The sequence below is a fragment of the Pogona vitticeps genome, chromosome 3, assembly GCF_051106095.1.
Source record: "Pogona vitticeps strain Pit_001003342236 chromosome 3, PviZW2.1, whole genome shotgun sequence".
NCBI lineage: Eukaryota > Metazoa > Chordata > Lepidosauria > Squamata > Agamidae > Pogona > Pogona vitticeps.
In genome coordinates, this window is record NC_135785.1 from 97,073,356 (window position 1) to 97,088,960 (window position 15,605).

Consider the following 15,605-nt stretch of genomic DNA (forward strand, 5'->3'; position numbering starts at 1 on the left):
CCATCGAAACTGGGGGGGAAGCCAACAAACAAACCCCCCAAGACCCATCGGAAATGGGGGAAAACCCCCAAAAGCAACCAACCCCCCAAGACCCATCAGAAATGGGGGGGAACAAAAAAAACACAACCCCCCAAGACCCATAGGAAATGGGAAAAACACTCCAAAAAGCAACAACCCCTGGCCCATTGGAAATGGGGAGAAAAAACTCAAAAAAACAAACCAACCCCCCAAGGCCCATCACAGCACAGAAACATAACCCCCCCAACTCAAAACCACGCTGCAAAAACACCCAGAACAGTTTTTAAAAAGCAAAAAACAGCACCTTTCCTTAACAGGCAGCCCGAAGCCTCCCTGCAAACACACACACACACTCCGAAGCAGAAGCAAGGCAGTCCCGAGCCTCCTCCGATGCACACTCTCTAACTGCTGGGGCGAAAGAGCTACAAAGAAGCAGCCTCATCACCACCTACAGTTAGAAATTTGAATTTCCGGAGGCGGGGCTTTGTTGCGGTGCTGCCAGCAACTCCAGAGAAGAGCTCTCTGGAAAAAACTGGAACCCTCCGGCCCGGGATCCCCCTTTTGAAATGGGGATCAAAGGAGAGTCTAGAAGAAGTCTCTCTGAAGCAGATGGTGAGCAGCAGAAGGAGAAGAAAGGGAGGCAGACCCGGACTTTTTTCTTCTGAAGAAATCACCGTGCACGGACTGGAGCGGGCGCCATTTTTTGGCACTGAGCCGCGAGGAACCCTTTACCGGGGGAGAGGAGAACAATCAATATAAACTAATATATAACAAGTAAGTAAGCTGAAGCCTCTGATTTAAGAAACAGCCTCATTAAGCTGAAATAAGAATGAAAATATTTGGCTGAAAGAATAAATGCAGCGGCGGGTTTATCTTATCAGTCTGACTCAAAAGCGAAACTAAGCTTCTCCAAGTGAACTCTTAAAACACCAGGCTGATTCTAAAGCCGAGAGTCTGAGATGGAAAAATAAATCTTATGTTTCTGGAGAAGAATCCCAGACAGCAACACCGTCTGACTGGATTTAAGAGACTTCGGTGGATGCAGTGTGGCTGGGATACGTTACTCTTTGCCTTCTCTGGACTTTGGGAACTATAAATAATAGAATCTGGTGGTTTTCGGGAGAAGGAGCTGACGTGGCCGACTGGACTAAGGAGCATTAAGGGGTTAATGAAGATCACAAGACGAGCTCCAAGGACAATCTACTGGACAGTTTGAGACTTTATGATTGTTTGTCGGACTGCAGACCACGTGTGTCTAATAACAGAAGCTTGCTGAACCCAGGAGAAGAAGAAATAACTGCGTCACGGTTCTATTTGATATTGTATTTGCTGGGCTAAAAGTTGATTTTTATATTACAATATTTGGATAAAGATTGGAGGGAGATCTAAGGGGAGGTTTATGATGAGGGGTTTGAATTGTTGATAAAATTGTGGAAGGATTTCTAGGGGGTGATTATTGTGGTATTTATATAAACCCCAAAGCCTGAGATGGACCCCAAAAATTCAAAAGAACAAATGGAGACTTGGTCTGTTTAATCCCAAAGTTCTGGAATAGTGGTGCAAGAAATAGAAAAGGAATGGCAGATTAATATACAAAGGCTAATATTAACAGGGTTCCAGCGAGTGAATGCAGGTCTTAGCAAAATAGAAGATTTGATGAAAGGGACGAAAGAGGGGACAGTAGATGCCAAACAAAACTTAAATGAAGTTGTACAAACTTTAGAATCGTCTGTATTAGACATGACACCAGGTAATATGAATGCAGTAGAGAGTTATCCAGTGACCCATGCAGCTTCCAAAATTAAAAAGCATTATGACAAAAATCTTAAGGAGGCAGAGATACTGAAACCAGACAATCTTATGGTGAAAATATGGGAAGTGAAAAAAATGGATATTCTGTCAGATGGGCTGAAAGACTGTTCAATTCAAAAAGAAACTGAACGATGGGATGTATTGTATAAATGGCAGCAGCTACCAGACAATGTTGGAATAACATAGAATAAAATTAAAATTAAATGATAAGATAAAAGCAGGAGGGTAATCAAACTGTGAAAAAGCAAAAAGTTGATATGTATTAGTAATATGAATTGATTGGATGATGTTATACTTTATGCTCTCCTATCCCCCAAAACCATTTTTCCTTCTCTATCCCCTCTTTCTTTTTGTACCCTTTATCCCTGTTCCTAAATAAATATATAAAAAAGGAAAAAAAACAAATATAAAGAAATTTGAATTTCCTTCCTTTTTCTGTTCGTAAGTGGAAGCTCCGGTCGCAAGTAGAAGCAAAATTTTGCTGCCGGAGCTCGAAATAGTTGTAAGTACGTACGTTCGTAAGTCGAGGCACCACTGTAAGTAGCTGGAAGGAATTAAGCTGCACTACCAAAAAATCATGTCAGAGTGGAGAATCTGCACCTATCCAAATGTTCTAGCCTATACAGTGGGGTCTTGACTTGAGAACTTAATCTGTATTGGAAGGCGGTTCTCAAGTCAAAAAGTCTGTAAGTTAAGTCTCCATTGACCTACAGTGCATTGAAAACCGATTAATCCCGTAACAGGCCGTTTTTGTTCCATTTTGGGTTTTTTCTGGTCTGTAAGTCAATTCTCGGGCTGCAAGTCAAACCTAAATTTTGCAGCCAGAGAAGTCTGTAACTCAAAAAGTCTGTAAGTCAAGCCGTCTGTAAGTCAAGGGTCCACTGTAACTCATAAAAGCTCTGTCAGCATGGCCAATGGGCAAGGATGACAGTTGTGCATCTGGAACAAGCACAAATTCTGGATTCCTCCTGTAAGATAATGGGAAGCATTGGTTGTAATACATCAAAAAAGGCCAGTAAAAGCAGTACATTTTGAAGGCAATGTAGCCTATTGTGGCAACATAAAAGGCTTACAGATCAGAGCTGTAAAATCATATAGTTCCAGCACAATACTGTTTTCTCAGAACTACCACCGCATTAAATGGTGCTGAGTGCAGGTAAACCGATATACAATTGAAGTCTCCTAAAAACTAATTGTGTGACACTTGGTCATTTTTGCTGGAACAGATTAAATAGAGTTATTTCACTGGACATAATTATGTTTGGAGTGGACGCCACAAAAAGTCTGATATAGTTGCTCTGCCCCATGGTGTTTATGTCATGGGGTTCTCAGGGCTCAATACTGTCCCCCATGCTGTTTAACATCTACATGGAACGCTGGGAGAGGTCATCAGGAGGTTTGGGCTGAGGAGTCAGCAATATGCTGACAACACTCAGCTCTACCTCTCGTTTTTCACCAGTCCAGGTGAAGTGGTTTGTGCTGAACTTGTGTCTGGACCTGATAAATGGAATGGATGAGGGTTAATAAATTGAAACTCAATCCAGACAAAATGGAAATGCTGTTACTGGGTGCTTCACCAGACAGGCTAGAGGGCCACTTCCCTGCCCTGAATGGGGTTGCACTCCCCCTAAGGGACAGGGTCTACTGGACCCCAGTTTAACTCTGGAAGCCCATGTGTACTCGGTGGCCAGGGGCGCCTTCCTTCAGCTGCAGAAATTATACCAGCTACGACCCTACCTGTACAAGCAGCCTCATGATACTTATGCATGAGCTGGTAACATCCCATATAGATTACTGCAATGAGCTGTACGTGGGGCTGCCTTTGAAGACGGTCCAGCAACTGCAACTGGTTCATAATCAAGCTGCGTGGCTGGTGAGTGGTGGGACCACTAGGGAACACATCAGGCCAATCCTGTTCAAATTACATTGGCTACCAGTCGCTGCCCGGGCCCAATTCAGTGTTTGTTTTAACGTACAAACGGCTTGGGCCCTGGATACCTGAAGGACCTCCTCTTTCCATATGAACCTACCCGGCAATGAAGATCTAGCAGGGGGCCCTCCTGAAAGAGCCATCCCTCAAGGAAGTAAGGGGGATGGGTTGTAGACAAAGGGTCTTTTCGATAGCTGCCCCCAGACTATGAAACGCCATCCCGAGTGAGATTCGTCTGGCTCTGATGATGACATTTCGGCGCGAGGTCAAAACCTTCCTGTTCCAGATTTTTAATTGAAGTAATGTCAACTGTGGATCCTGATGGCAATTTTTAGAGTATTGTATTTTTAATTGTATTTTAATTGTTTTATCGTTTTATTACATTTAAATTGGTGTAAGCCACCCAGAGACCTTTGGGTAGTGTGGGTGGCATATAAGTTAAGTAAGTAAGTAAATAAATAAATAAATACTCCCCCTCCCAAACCCTATCTTAGATAAAAATATAGAGAATTGTGTACCATGAAATAAGGACTTAAAAGATTTTCTAAGAGATCTTGTAAAATTTATACAGATGCCTGTCTGAATAAACTGAATCTGGCCCAGAATATTTTCCTGAGAATATTCCTACTTGATGCAAAACAAACAACAGCTTGCAGCTGGCACAATTTATCTGATTTGGATTTGTGATACCCGCCATTGATGTTTACATTTTAATCTGTGCAGTACCCAAATAATAAGACAGAAACATTGAGAGTACTTGTTTTATTATGTACTTTTTTTTAGAAATAAAGAACCATTGCACCTTCAAAAACTGTGTTTACAAAGGTAAAGAAATATCAGTACAAAATGCTAAAAATATTTTGTTCAGTACTACAAATATGTAAACAAGTTGACAAATTATTTTTAGTCAAGAAAGTTAACATTTGCAGTCTTTAAAGTGAAGATGAATCCAAATGTTGAAACTGCACTCTTTGCATACAGCTTCTTTACATAATGCTTCATAGAATAATGACCTAGCAGAAGCCCTCTATCTTTTCAAAATATCGTAATTCTGGCATGGTATTATCAAAACGTGCATTTACATTTATAATAGTATCTTCCTTGCTACTGTTTGAATAAAAAAAAGGTGGTTGGGGAATAGGGACCTGCCTTTCGTTCAGTTCATAGAAAAAACAATTATCAGTGACATCTGACCAGGATGCCACATCTATTTTCCTTGGGTCTTGCGAGGAGTAGTCTGGGTCTGGAATCCAATTGTTAATCCCAGCTAGAGTTAAATGAACAAGACTTGTCAAATCAATGGAATTGTACGTGCTGTTGAATCAATTGGTCTACTTTAGGTGAGATTAATAACTGGATTCAGATCTTGAGCCTCACACAAGGACCGGCCACAAGATTTGGCTAATGAAAAGCCCTCTGAAGTGCAACTGCCTCTAATATATGCTAAGTATACACTATGTTCATAGTGTAGCAATACAGATTAATAACATAATGTACAAAGTAGCCATTAGGCCTGTCTATCTCTTGTATAAACACCCAGGCAAGGCTCTGCTTTGGATCAATTCAGAAATAGCTGAAATGTCAAAATTCATCATTTCACAATTGCTTCCTATGCAGTTTCTCTGAAGTTACTTTGTTAAATCAGTAGCATAAGAGCAAGAAGAACATTGGAAGGATTGCTTGTTCGTCCTATTACTGTGTTATGTGAATGGAACACATTATGATGCAGACACTGGATTTCTTAGGAGCTTCTTGTCCTCCAGTTATTGCAGGATTGCAACTTCCATCACATTAGCAAGAGACAATGGTGAGATATCATGGGAGGTGTAATAAAACCTTAACCAAAGGGTCACAAGGTGCCTCTTATTTTAGAACTATTTTTTGCCATCACATCAAAGAACCAGGTGTCCTTTTAAGAAAGAACTTCCAGAGATTTGTCATTAAGATCTATTAAGGAGAGGAAGACTTTGTGAAAGGTAAGACTAGAACCAGTCATCTGGACTTCACTTTTCTGATTTGTACATCACACTTCATCCTCCTTACACTGAATGTAACCACAGCAAAAGCCAATGAAATGTAATGACAGGCACTCTATATTAAATTCTATTTCTGAGGCTTACGGCGGTAGGGAGAAAATAGGCACTTAGTTCCTCATACTGTGCAGGTTGCCAGTTTTCAGCATAAATGCTAAGGGAAGAGACACTCCCTACACTGCATAAAATAAAAATTCTGTTCAACTTTTATGTATACCATATGGACTTTGTGAAAGTTTATATGCAGCAAGTACATTATATTTCTTTGGAATCTATTTGCCTTTCATTAAAGCCAAGTACCAAATGATACAAGAGCAGCGTTTTTTCAAGTGTTCAGTTAAATGGTTTCAACACTCAGAGCCATGATCCACACCTAAAATGTGAATCACATTTATTTATTTAATTGCATTTAATGACTGGGGACTTGACATGATTCCTACATCTAAATGGAATGCTAAAACTTCTAGTGATCCCAACAGACAGGAGAATTTATCTGACCAGGAAAGGCTGGCCATCCTTCAGAAATCTAGAAAAAACAACATTTTGCAAGCCAGTGTTTAAGTAGTGAAAACTTAAGGGTTAAAAGCATTAAAAGTGCTGCCTTGAAACCACACTAAGATCATTATAGAAATGTGTCAAGTTACTACAACCTCTACAGATTATGCTGGCTTTACACAAATGGGACTCTTTCATCAGTCCAACAATCCAGTTACTCTGTGTTCCTAATATGGCTTTCAGTTTTGAGCACTGTCCCAAAATAAAGCCTTCAGCAATGCCACATGAGAACAAATGACCACACAAAACCAAACGTACAGTGAAAAATATAAAGCATACATAAGGTGATTTTAAAAACCAACATCAGAAACTCATAGAAACTCACAGATGAAAGTAGCATGAAGAGTTGCTTTTTTTTTTTTTTTACATTTTTTTAAAATCTGGAGACATTAGTTCATGGTAAAATGTTTGACTACCAGTATCTGATAGAAAGCTTTGAATATTTTTGGTATTCAACTTGTCCTCAAATTCCTTTCTCTGTATGCTAGACTTTTAACTTGCAGAAAAGGCACCTGAACCAATTTGTTTAGCTGCATCTTCCCACATGCACCAGTATAGTCACAGGAGGAAGCTGCTTCAAGGATAATATTAACTGGCAATGCACATGCTTCACGTGTAGGAGGCCCATGTTTAATCCCTGCCATCTCCAGTAGTTGCTGGTAAAAATTCCTATCTGAACACCTGGAGAGCTGCTGCCAGCCACTGTTGACAGCACATTCGATAGACCAAAGATCTGATGTGGTATAAAAGTTTCCTATGTTTCCTGGAGAACAATGCACTGAAAACGCAGCACCACAAATCAGTATGTTTGAGTGTGCAGAAAGAGACAAAGAAATGGATCAAGTGATCAGTCAGACTATGTGCACATGCTATATTTAAATCATTACAACAAAGCAACACAGACCTCCAAACAACCATTAATAGTTCTGTGCGTTCAAGAGATCTTTAGACTGAACAGCAGCCACGTCATATCATTTAGGTAATAAGTGCCAAAAAGCAGCTTTTCAGGCGGGGCAGCCACCAGGCATCCATTCCAATGGGTAGTAGAAACCCATTTCATGAACCTAAGAAGCTCTTTGGATCCTAGCTGTTATGATAACTTCCAAATTCTATTTATTTCCTCCATATTCATTTCTCTTAACACTTGACTTTAAGAGTATTTTAAGACTCTGGATTTGTAACTTATTCAAGTACAAGCTTTCCAAATACAGTAAAAAAAATTCTGCAAGTGTGCAATTTTCATTGATGTTAGACATCCACAAAACCATTAAAAATGCTCAGCCATGAGAGTCACAATTAAAAATCTTACTCATTTAAATTATTTCATTTATGAAGTAAATAAGACTAAAGTGCTACCTACCCATGTTAGCAATTATTTTTAAAAACTCAGACTAAACACATCATGTACTTCACCTTTTAAAGCAATAAATTCTTGCCACCATGGTTGAATTTTTAGTATGTATAAATACACAACATAGTGGCTAGCTATTCAAATCTGCATGCAAAGCACTGTACATGTCAGGTTTTCCCCCGTCTCTTCTGTTGTGAGGAAAAAGCTTCACTATGATAACAGAAATCCTCCTAGATGCCAAGAATCTCCCTTCAGACAATGGGAATGCACAGCATATAGGCCCACTGCAACTGGCCTACAAGGAAGCATCTAATACAGTAGTTTGATTTAAGCTGAGCTGTGAAGGTCTCTTAGAAGTACACTTGTGGTCTTCTCTTCACTTTGTATTTTAATGATCCATACCGCACCTGAAACAAACAGAAGCAAAAAAGTGTTTAGGGTAGCCAAAAAATAAAATAAAATAAAAACATGCATCTGATGTGACAGCCCTGAAACAGGTTCCAATCTATCAGAGGAAGGACTTGAATAAGAGATGCATCCAGTACAGGGACAGAAATGAAAGAGAAAACCTAAATGTTGTACAATAAAAGCATCCTGAAACCATCAGTAGCCTGAAAATGAATATTTTTGGAATTACATATTTCCTCTCTAAATGCCTAATACTGTTACACTCAAATGCCTGCCAAGTTAATGCTAAAAATATGAAATGTTAGTAATATTCAACGACTATTATTTGTGTTCCCCTGAATTTCACTACCTTCTAAACTCATAAAAACTACTCTATGACGTAACAGAAATCTGGCAAAGCAAGATCTGAAGTAGAAAGGAATATAAACAAGTCAGTTTCTACACAAGCACAATTAAGAGATCAAAAACTATCTGGAACAATATAGTCCTCTCACCCTAGTCTGTTTGACCCCAAACACATTCTCCTCTCCTCCTTTAAACATGATACAGAAGGATCATGTTCCCCATAGCTATTATTTGATTTTTTTATTTATTTCCCCCCTATTTCTTTCCATCTTGAATAACTATTATTGATGGTTAAATGTTGTTATATTTTATATTGTTATTATATGTGTTGGAAGCTGCTCATGGTAGTCACTTGACTAGATGGGCGGGGTATAAATGCAATAAACAAACAAACAAATAAAGGATGTCAGCAGGTTCTGAGTCCATCTTGTTCATTTCCAACCAACCGTCTCTTGAATAAAACTTTAAAAGTGTGTGGGGTGCAAGGTTGCTTCTAAGGCATGTGCCAGCATGCGCACAACTCCATCTCCTTCCATACAGCAATAGTTTTCAGCCCTTTGGTTCTGGTTGTGACGGAACCCTGCGAGGGGGGGGGGAAGGTGGAGTCATACATGCGAGGGCTGAAAATTAGAGGGTATCTTGGTGGGGTGCACTTCCGATAAGAAATAGGACATGAGAAAAACACACCACTAAATCCTGATTGTTTAACCATAAATAAGATGGAATCAACACAACAACCTGAAAAATACTGACAGAGAAAGAAAATAGACAGATACAGCCTTGGAACTAAAGTAAAATCAACTTAAAACATGGATGTTTCGGCAGGCCTTCCCTCCAGTCAATCCCTGATGCCCTCTTTCTCCCTTCTATTTGTCTATTTTATTATGTCTATTTTTATGTAAAATTGCTTTATATATTTTCACTGTTCTATTTTATGTTGTTAGCCACCTAGAGTGGTCTTAACCGACCAGATAGGTGGGATATAAATAAAATAAATAAAAAATAATAAAATAATAAAGTAAAATAAGCTGATTCATCTAGTTATGGTAGCATGGTCAACTAAAACAGTGCATAGTCTGCTTTTAAATATCCAGGAGCTTTTAAGCTATAAAACTGCACTATCCCAAGAATTTCTTTTGCCAATCTACTATGCTCCATTTTACAAAATTTTACATTGACCAATGACACTTCCATACCTTCATAACAAGGTCCCTCAAGCAGAATACAATCCTGTTCAATGTGAGTGTATTTCAAGAGAGAGTTTGGGAATGCAAAGAAAGACTTTAATATCTTTGAGGGTGATCCTTGAAAAAGATATTTATAAATGTGCATGCCATCCTCTAAGTATTCTGGTCCAAAGTCACACAGGTGTTTAGAATTCAGCATCAGTACTGTGAATGGGCACCAGCGTATGATTACAGTTACCGTATTTGCCGGTGTACAAGGCGACTGGGCGTATAAGACGACCCCCCAACATTTCCACTCAAAATATAGAGATCCTTATATACTCGCCGTACAAGACTACTCCCTCTTCCGCACACCATCCACACACCAAATGTCTGGGGTTGTGAGGGGTCTGTTTCAAAGCATCTGAAACGCTTTGAAGTGCTTTCTCCATTTGTTGCCTGGAGGACTCTGTTGCCAGGGCGACTCTTTCCCTCCGGAGGACCAGTGAGACAAAACAGAGAAGTGCTGTCTCCGTTTGTTGCCTGGAGGACTCTGCTGCCTAGGTGACTCTCTTTCCCTCCGGAGGACCAGCGAGACAAACCGGAGAGACCAGCCGAGACAAGGCGGGGAGAGATACTTTCGAAAACCAGCTCAGTGGATTGTGCCTGCAGGGAGACCAACTTGAGCAGCTCGAACAGTGGGAGAACTGTCGGGTCCGAGAACCGGGAGCGGCATTTTTGGGAGTTGGGAATATTGGTGGAGCTCTGCCTGGGCTTTGATTCGGGGGAGCTCCCTCCTAGACTGGAGCTGCTGAACAGAGGGACGTGGTGCCCTGGCTTTCGGAGTCAGCCGCTGGAGGGGCGCTTGGAGACACGATTCGGCTTCACGCTGTCAGGGGCACGCGGATATACCCGCTCTGGGCTGTTGGGGTTGAAGTGCACCCAATGTATAAGACAACCCCCCCCACTTGGAGGCATGTTTTTCAGGGCCAAAAAGTCGCCTTGTACACCGGCAAATACGGTAGCTGTTTGAGTGTTATAGCTATTTAAGCAAAGATATTATACAGCACGTCCCAACAAACAATCTAAAGTCTATATTTTGGACTAACAGCAGTTCCTGACAGCCTGTACAGTGGTACCTTGACTTCAGAACGTCCCTACATAAGAACAATTCAAGTTAAAAACGGCTCCATTCGGAAAAAGTTGCTTTGACTTGAGAACGGAGCCTTGACTTAAGAAAAAACCCCTCCTCCCTGCCCCTTTTTTGACCTAAGTTCACCTTAGGTCAAAATAATAATTTTTTAAAAAATCGCCCCCTAGTGGTAGATAGAGATTAACCGGCTTTGTATTAGTTCCTATGAGAACTAATGCTTTGACTTAAGAACAGCACCTCGACTTAAGAATGAAAAACAGCAGACATAGACTAAATGGTTTTCTTTTTCTTTTTTTTTACTTTTTTACTTTTAAGAGAAAAACAATTACAACAAAAAATACAAAAAATAGTGCTGTTTAAGACTACATTCTAACGTGCACCCCATACCCACGGGACCCCATTGAACAATTTTTATTGCAGATTTCCTTTCCAAAATTGTATAGATTGTTGTTTAGAGGCTTTCCCCTTTCCTTTCACTAATACAAGTTCAAAAAATTTGCCCCAAATAGCATAAACAATATTAGAACTTATTTCCCCTCTTTTCATCTTAAATTCAGTAGTCAATTTATCATTTAATGTGCTGTCCCATACTTCACTATACCAATCTTCTAATTTGGATTAAATGGCTTTCAATGCATTCCTATAGGAAATGGTGCTTCGATTTAAAATGTTTCGACTTAAGAATGCAATCCCAATACGGATTAAGTTCTTAAGTCGAGGTGCCACTGTATTATCTTGTATATCTTAGCTCAATATACTCTTGCTCCCATTAGTGTCACGGCACTAATCTGGGCAGGTTACAACACATAAAATAGAAAACAAAAATAAAAATAGAATAACCCTAAAAAACACATGACACAGACTAATCATATAAACCCAGAACGGATGGAGGAAAAGTAGGGGGGAGAAGAGTGGGGGAAAGGTGGTCAGCTGGAGTCGATGTGGAAAGTAATCTGGGCTAAACAGGGGCACCAAAAATAACCCCATAGATTAAGCTGCTGGTCTGTTACAGGCAATTCTGCAGTCACCCTGGCAGGAGGCATGCCATCTCAATTAGGCCTTCAGGAACAGACTAACCCCTTTTCTCCAATCTAGAGAGATTTTTAGGGGAGGATCCATGAGAGATTACTTTGTAAAGGAGTTGTTGGGTTGTGATTTTGCTCCAGCAGACATGATTCATAGAAGATGAAACCAGTTCCCACTGTATCCACTCTTGTTTGACAGTTATATTGATTTGGCCGCAGTAGGAATTAGTTGCCATGTTCTTTCACAGTTGCCTGACATGTTGGCAAAGCAAGGCTGCGAGACACTTTCTTATCAGTTTGTGGTGTCATGCATTTTGGTTATTATTTTAGTTGTATGTTTTGCTCATGTATGTAAACCGCCCCAAATAGTGTTCTCGCCAAGTCAGTCTATAAGCTCTATAAATCAATCAATCCTATACTTTCTTTATAGTATTGTGCTGAAGAAAATACAACTAATAGTAGTCAGCTGGCCTTCCCATCAGATAACTCCTGACACCCTCTTTCCTCTCTTACTGTTTTTTGCTTTGTGTAATGTAACGTAATGTTTTTGTCACTTAGAATTCTTTATATATATATTATTGTATTATTTTATGATTGTTAGCCGCCTAGAGTGGTCCTCACCCGACCAGATAGGCGGGATGTAAATAAAATAAAATAAATAAATAAATAATAGCTCCTAATCTTAGAGTTCCTGGTGATGTAACCCTCTGATTTCCAGAAGGCTTCAGAAATACCTAAGACTCCTATATATGTTAGCTAAGGTTCATTTATGTTCACAGACCAAGCTAAGTTTTTCTCAATCAGAAGTTACTTTCCAGATGTTGTGTTTTGAATGTTAAGATTGCAATTAGCTATTTTCTTTTGTTGGTCCAAAAAGTAATAAATTTAACAGTAAGACATTAATTTCCAAACTCTGACAATGATGCTTTTGAAACTCATCAAACACTCCACGAAAATCAACATGGTCATAATCCTTCCATACCCAACACAGTCCATTCATTAGAGAAAGCAAGGTAGCAAAACTGCAACCCAAATTAAATGGATTTAGGGAATTTTACAGATAGCTCCTAGCTACTGGAAAAACATTCCTTCTCAATGAAAAAGACACATCTGTTGCAACAATATACAGAAACTTCTAAATCTTTAGGGTAAGAAGCATTATCATTATCCTTCCTATAGATGTTTAAATTGTCAAGAAGACATTTACTTGCCTCTTTGCGACCTTTTATCGTTTTTACAGATTTCATACTTTGGGTTCTCCGAAGACCTCTCTGAGCAAACATCTCATCTTCAGAATAAGTCCCCTCCCTGTCTTCATCTGTTTTATCATCTTCAGAATCTTTTTTCACTGGAATACTGTAACCTGAAATCATAAGGTCAAAATTCTAAATATTGTAATTTGTAGTAATTCCTTATTATTTACTTTTACAAAGGCAGACAATTCAAGTTGTTAAACTTGCATAACTCTCTCTTCCTCTAAACATTAACTATAAGATGAGGTCTAAAGAACTGTGCAACTAAACCATGTATGTGAAACAGTTCTGACCATGTGTTTACTGAGAGCAGCTTTCCACAAAACATTACTTATGAAATGAAATGGGCTTTCAGTCACTATTTGTGATGACATGGACACCTACTATTCAAAGGGAAAGAAACTTCTAAGTTTTTTTAATTGGGCACACTTTGTTCTTGTATGTGTATTATGTGCCATCAGATCAGAACTGACTTACAGTGACCCTAACAGAGGTTTCAAGGTAAGTGAGCTATTAAAGGATTGGTTTTACCAATCTCAACAACCCCCTTCCCGTGAGTTTCAATGTCTGAACAGGAATTTAAAGAACTTCTAAGTACTAGTCTGTCACTTTATTCATTATACCACAGTCTAGCCACTTCAGCTAGTCCTCAAAATAATAATCATATTGTCAATTCTGACTCATGGTCAACCTCTTCAGAGTTTTCTTGTTACGGAGTACTCAGAAGTGATTTACTATTCTCTTCTTTTGGGGGCATCCTTTGATTGTGCAGCTTGACCAAGGCCACACAAGCTGGCTCTTCCGGGATGCAACTACATGGAACTGAACTTCCAACCTCTGGCTCTTCAATCAGTTACCTAACTCACTGAACTACCCAGTCCTTGGGTGAAGCTAAAGCAGCTTTCTGGATCTTAGCAATAGTGTTGAAACATTTAGGTACCTTCCCATTTCCCCTGTAGCTTAGCTGGAACTGCTGTGAAAACATAGCAATGCCATAGCATGTGTCTCAGGGCTGAACACAATATTATCTAATATAAAGAACCCATTAGTAGAAGATACTAACTCACCTCCAAAAAATCTTTGTTCAACTATATATACCACAAAACATGTCACACACATATATACAAATGGGGGGACTTATTTAGACTCTAATTTCATCAAAATAAAGATGTTTCTTATTGAAAACATAGACAACCTATGCAAATCACCGTCAGATGGATTAAACACTATCAGCTCAATACAAAGAGCACAAAGTGACTACAGAACTGAACAGAATTGTATTAAACAACCCTGTGCTAACCCTGTTGTAGGCAATGTGACTTTAGAAAATTTTGAGCTTTATCCTGTATAGTACAATATGACCCTAGCACGACAAGCAAGTGGTGCTCATTTAGAGAATATGCATCCCTTCATTCTCCATATAATAATTCAACAGAGACAGAAGGACCATTATTTTTTTTCTGAGAGTATATATGAAGCAAACTGTCAGCAAGTAACATGAAACTACAACTATATTGAGCTAATTTACAAAAACAAGGTCTCCTAAACATCCAGAAAAGTGTTCACTTTAATGCGACTGCTCACTTTTTAACAAGACATGCCATTTAAAAAAAACCCAACCCAATACTGTACCCTAGTTTTTCAGTAAAATACAAACCTAAGGATTCACTGGTGGTGCCACTTTTGCCTCTTTTTTTGGTATCAGGTAATGTTTGGTAATGCCTTTGTCCCACTGGTTCATCACCTTGTATAGCTGTTAGGTCATGCATACTGAAACTCCGCAACTTCTCCGTTATTGCCCCTTGACCCTGCAATATTAAAGAAGAGAGAAAAAAGAGAGAAATCCTGCAGTAAGAGGAATGAATGTTTTCCCCCTCTAAAGTTGCTTTGAAAGAGTTAAATACATAATTCCACTATGACATTACATAAAGTATTTGCAGTTGCTTCTGGAATATAAGTATCTGTGAACACGCACAGAAACTGAGCTCTAATGTATAACCTTTGCAAATAGTACTGTACTTCACTAGTTATAACACATGAGAAGATTGTGTCTTGAGCAAAGTAACAGATATGACTTGTACCAATATATCATACCCTATCTAGCAGCCCTACCTAACGCCAAAGTGAATTTTATCCTAATCCCACTACATTAAGAAGAAAGTCTGGAAAACAGACCTAAGAGCCACAACATGAGAGAGTGCGAGGAGGTTTGATGGAATGGGAGGCTAAATATAGAAAGGTTACTTACCTGTAACGATGGTTCTTCAAGTGGTCATTCTGTGAATTCACACAAAGGGTTAACCCCAGTGCCAGCGTTGGTCCTCTCGGAACATTCTCTAGCTGCAAGAGAAAAGTAACTATGTTTAGGACTACCCCTACTGCGCACGCCCAGCCTAACCGTCCCTCAGTTCCATTTGTCCGCCACAGGTACCTGAATCCATTAGAGATACTAGTGACAGACAGACAGAGGGGAGGCCGGGCGGGATTGTGTGAATTCACAGAATGACCACTTGAAGAACCATCATTACAGGTAAGTAACCTTTCTTTCTTCATCGT

The 15,605-nt window shown here is 39.5% G+C and overlaps 1 protein-coding gene across 1 annotated transcript in view; it reads right to left on the reverse strand.

Moving 5' to 3' along the window:
• Nucleotides 1-4,507: 4,507 nt before the first annotated feature.
• REEP3 (receptor accessory protein 3) overlaps nucleotides 4,508-15,605 on the reverse strand; it is a 69,081-nt gene continuing 57,983 nt past the window's right edge. Inside the window, exons 6-8 of the mRNA XM_072995174.2 lie at nucleotides 14,707-14,857; nucleotides 13,008-13,159; nucleotides 4,508-8,106 (exon numbers count right to left, since the gene is read on the reverse strand). Of these exons, the coding sequence (XP_072851275.1) occupies nucleotides 8,050-8,106; nucleotides 13,008-13,159; nucleotides 14,707-14,857 (360 nt within the window). The 3' untranslated portion in view covers nucleotides 4,508-8,049. The remainder of the gene's footprint in view (nucleotides 8,107-13,007; nucleotides 13,160-14,706; nucleotides 14,858-15,605) is intronic.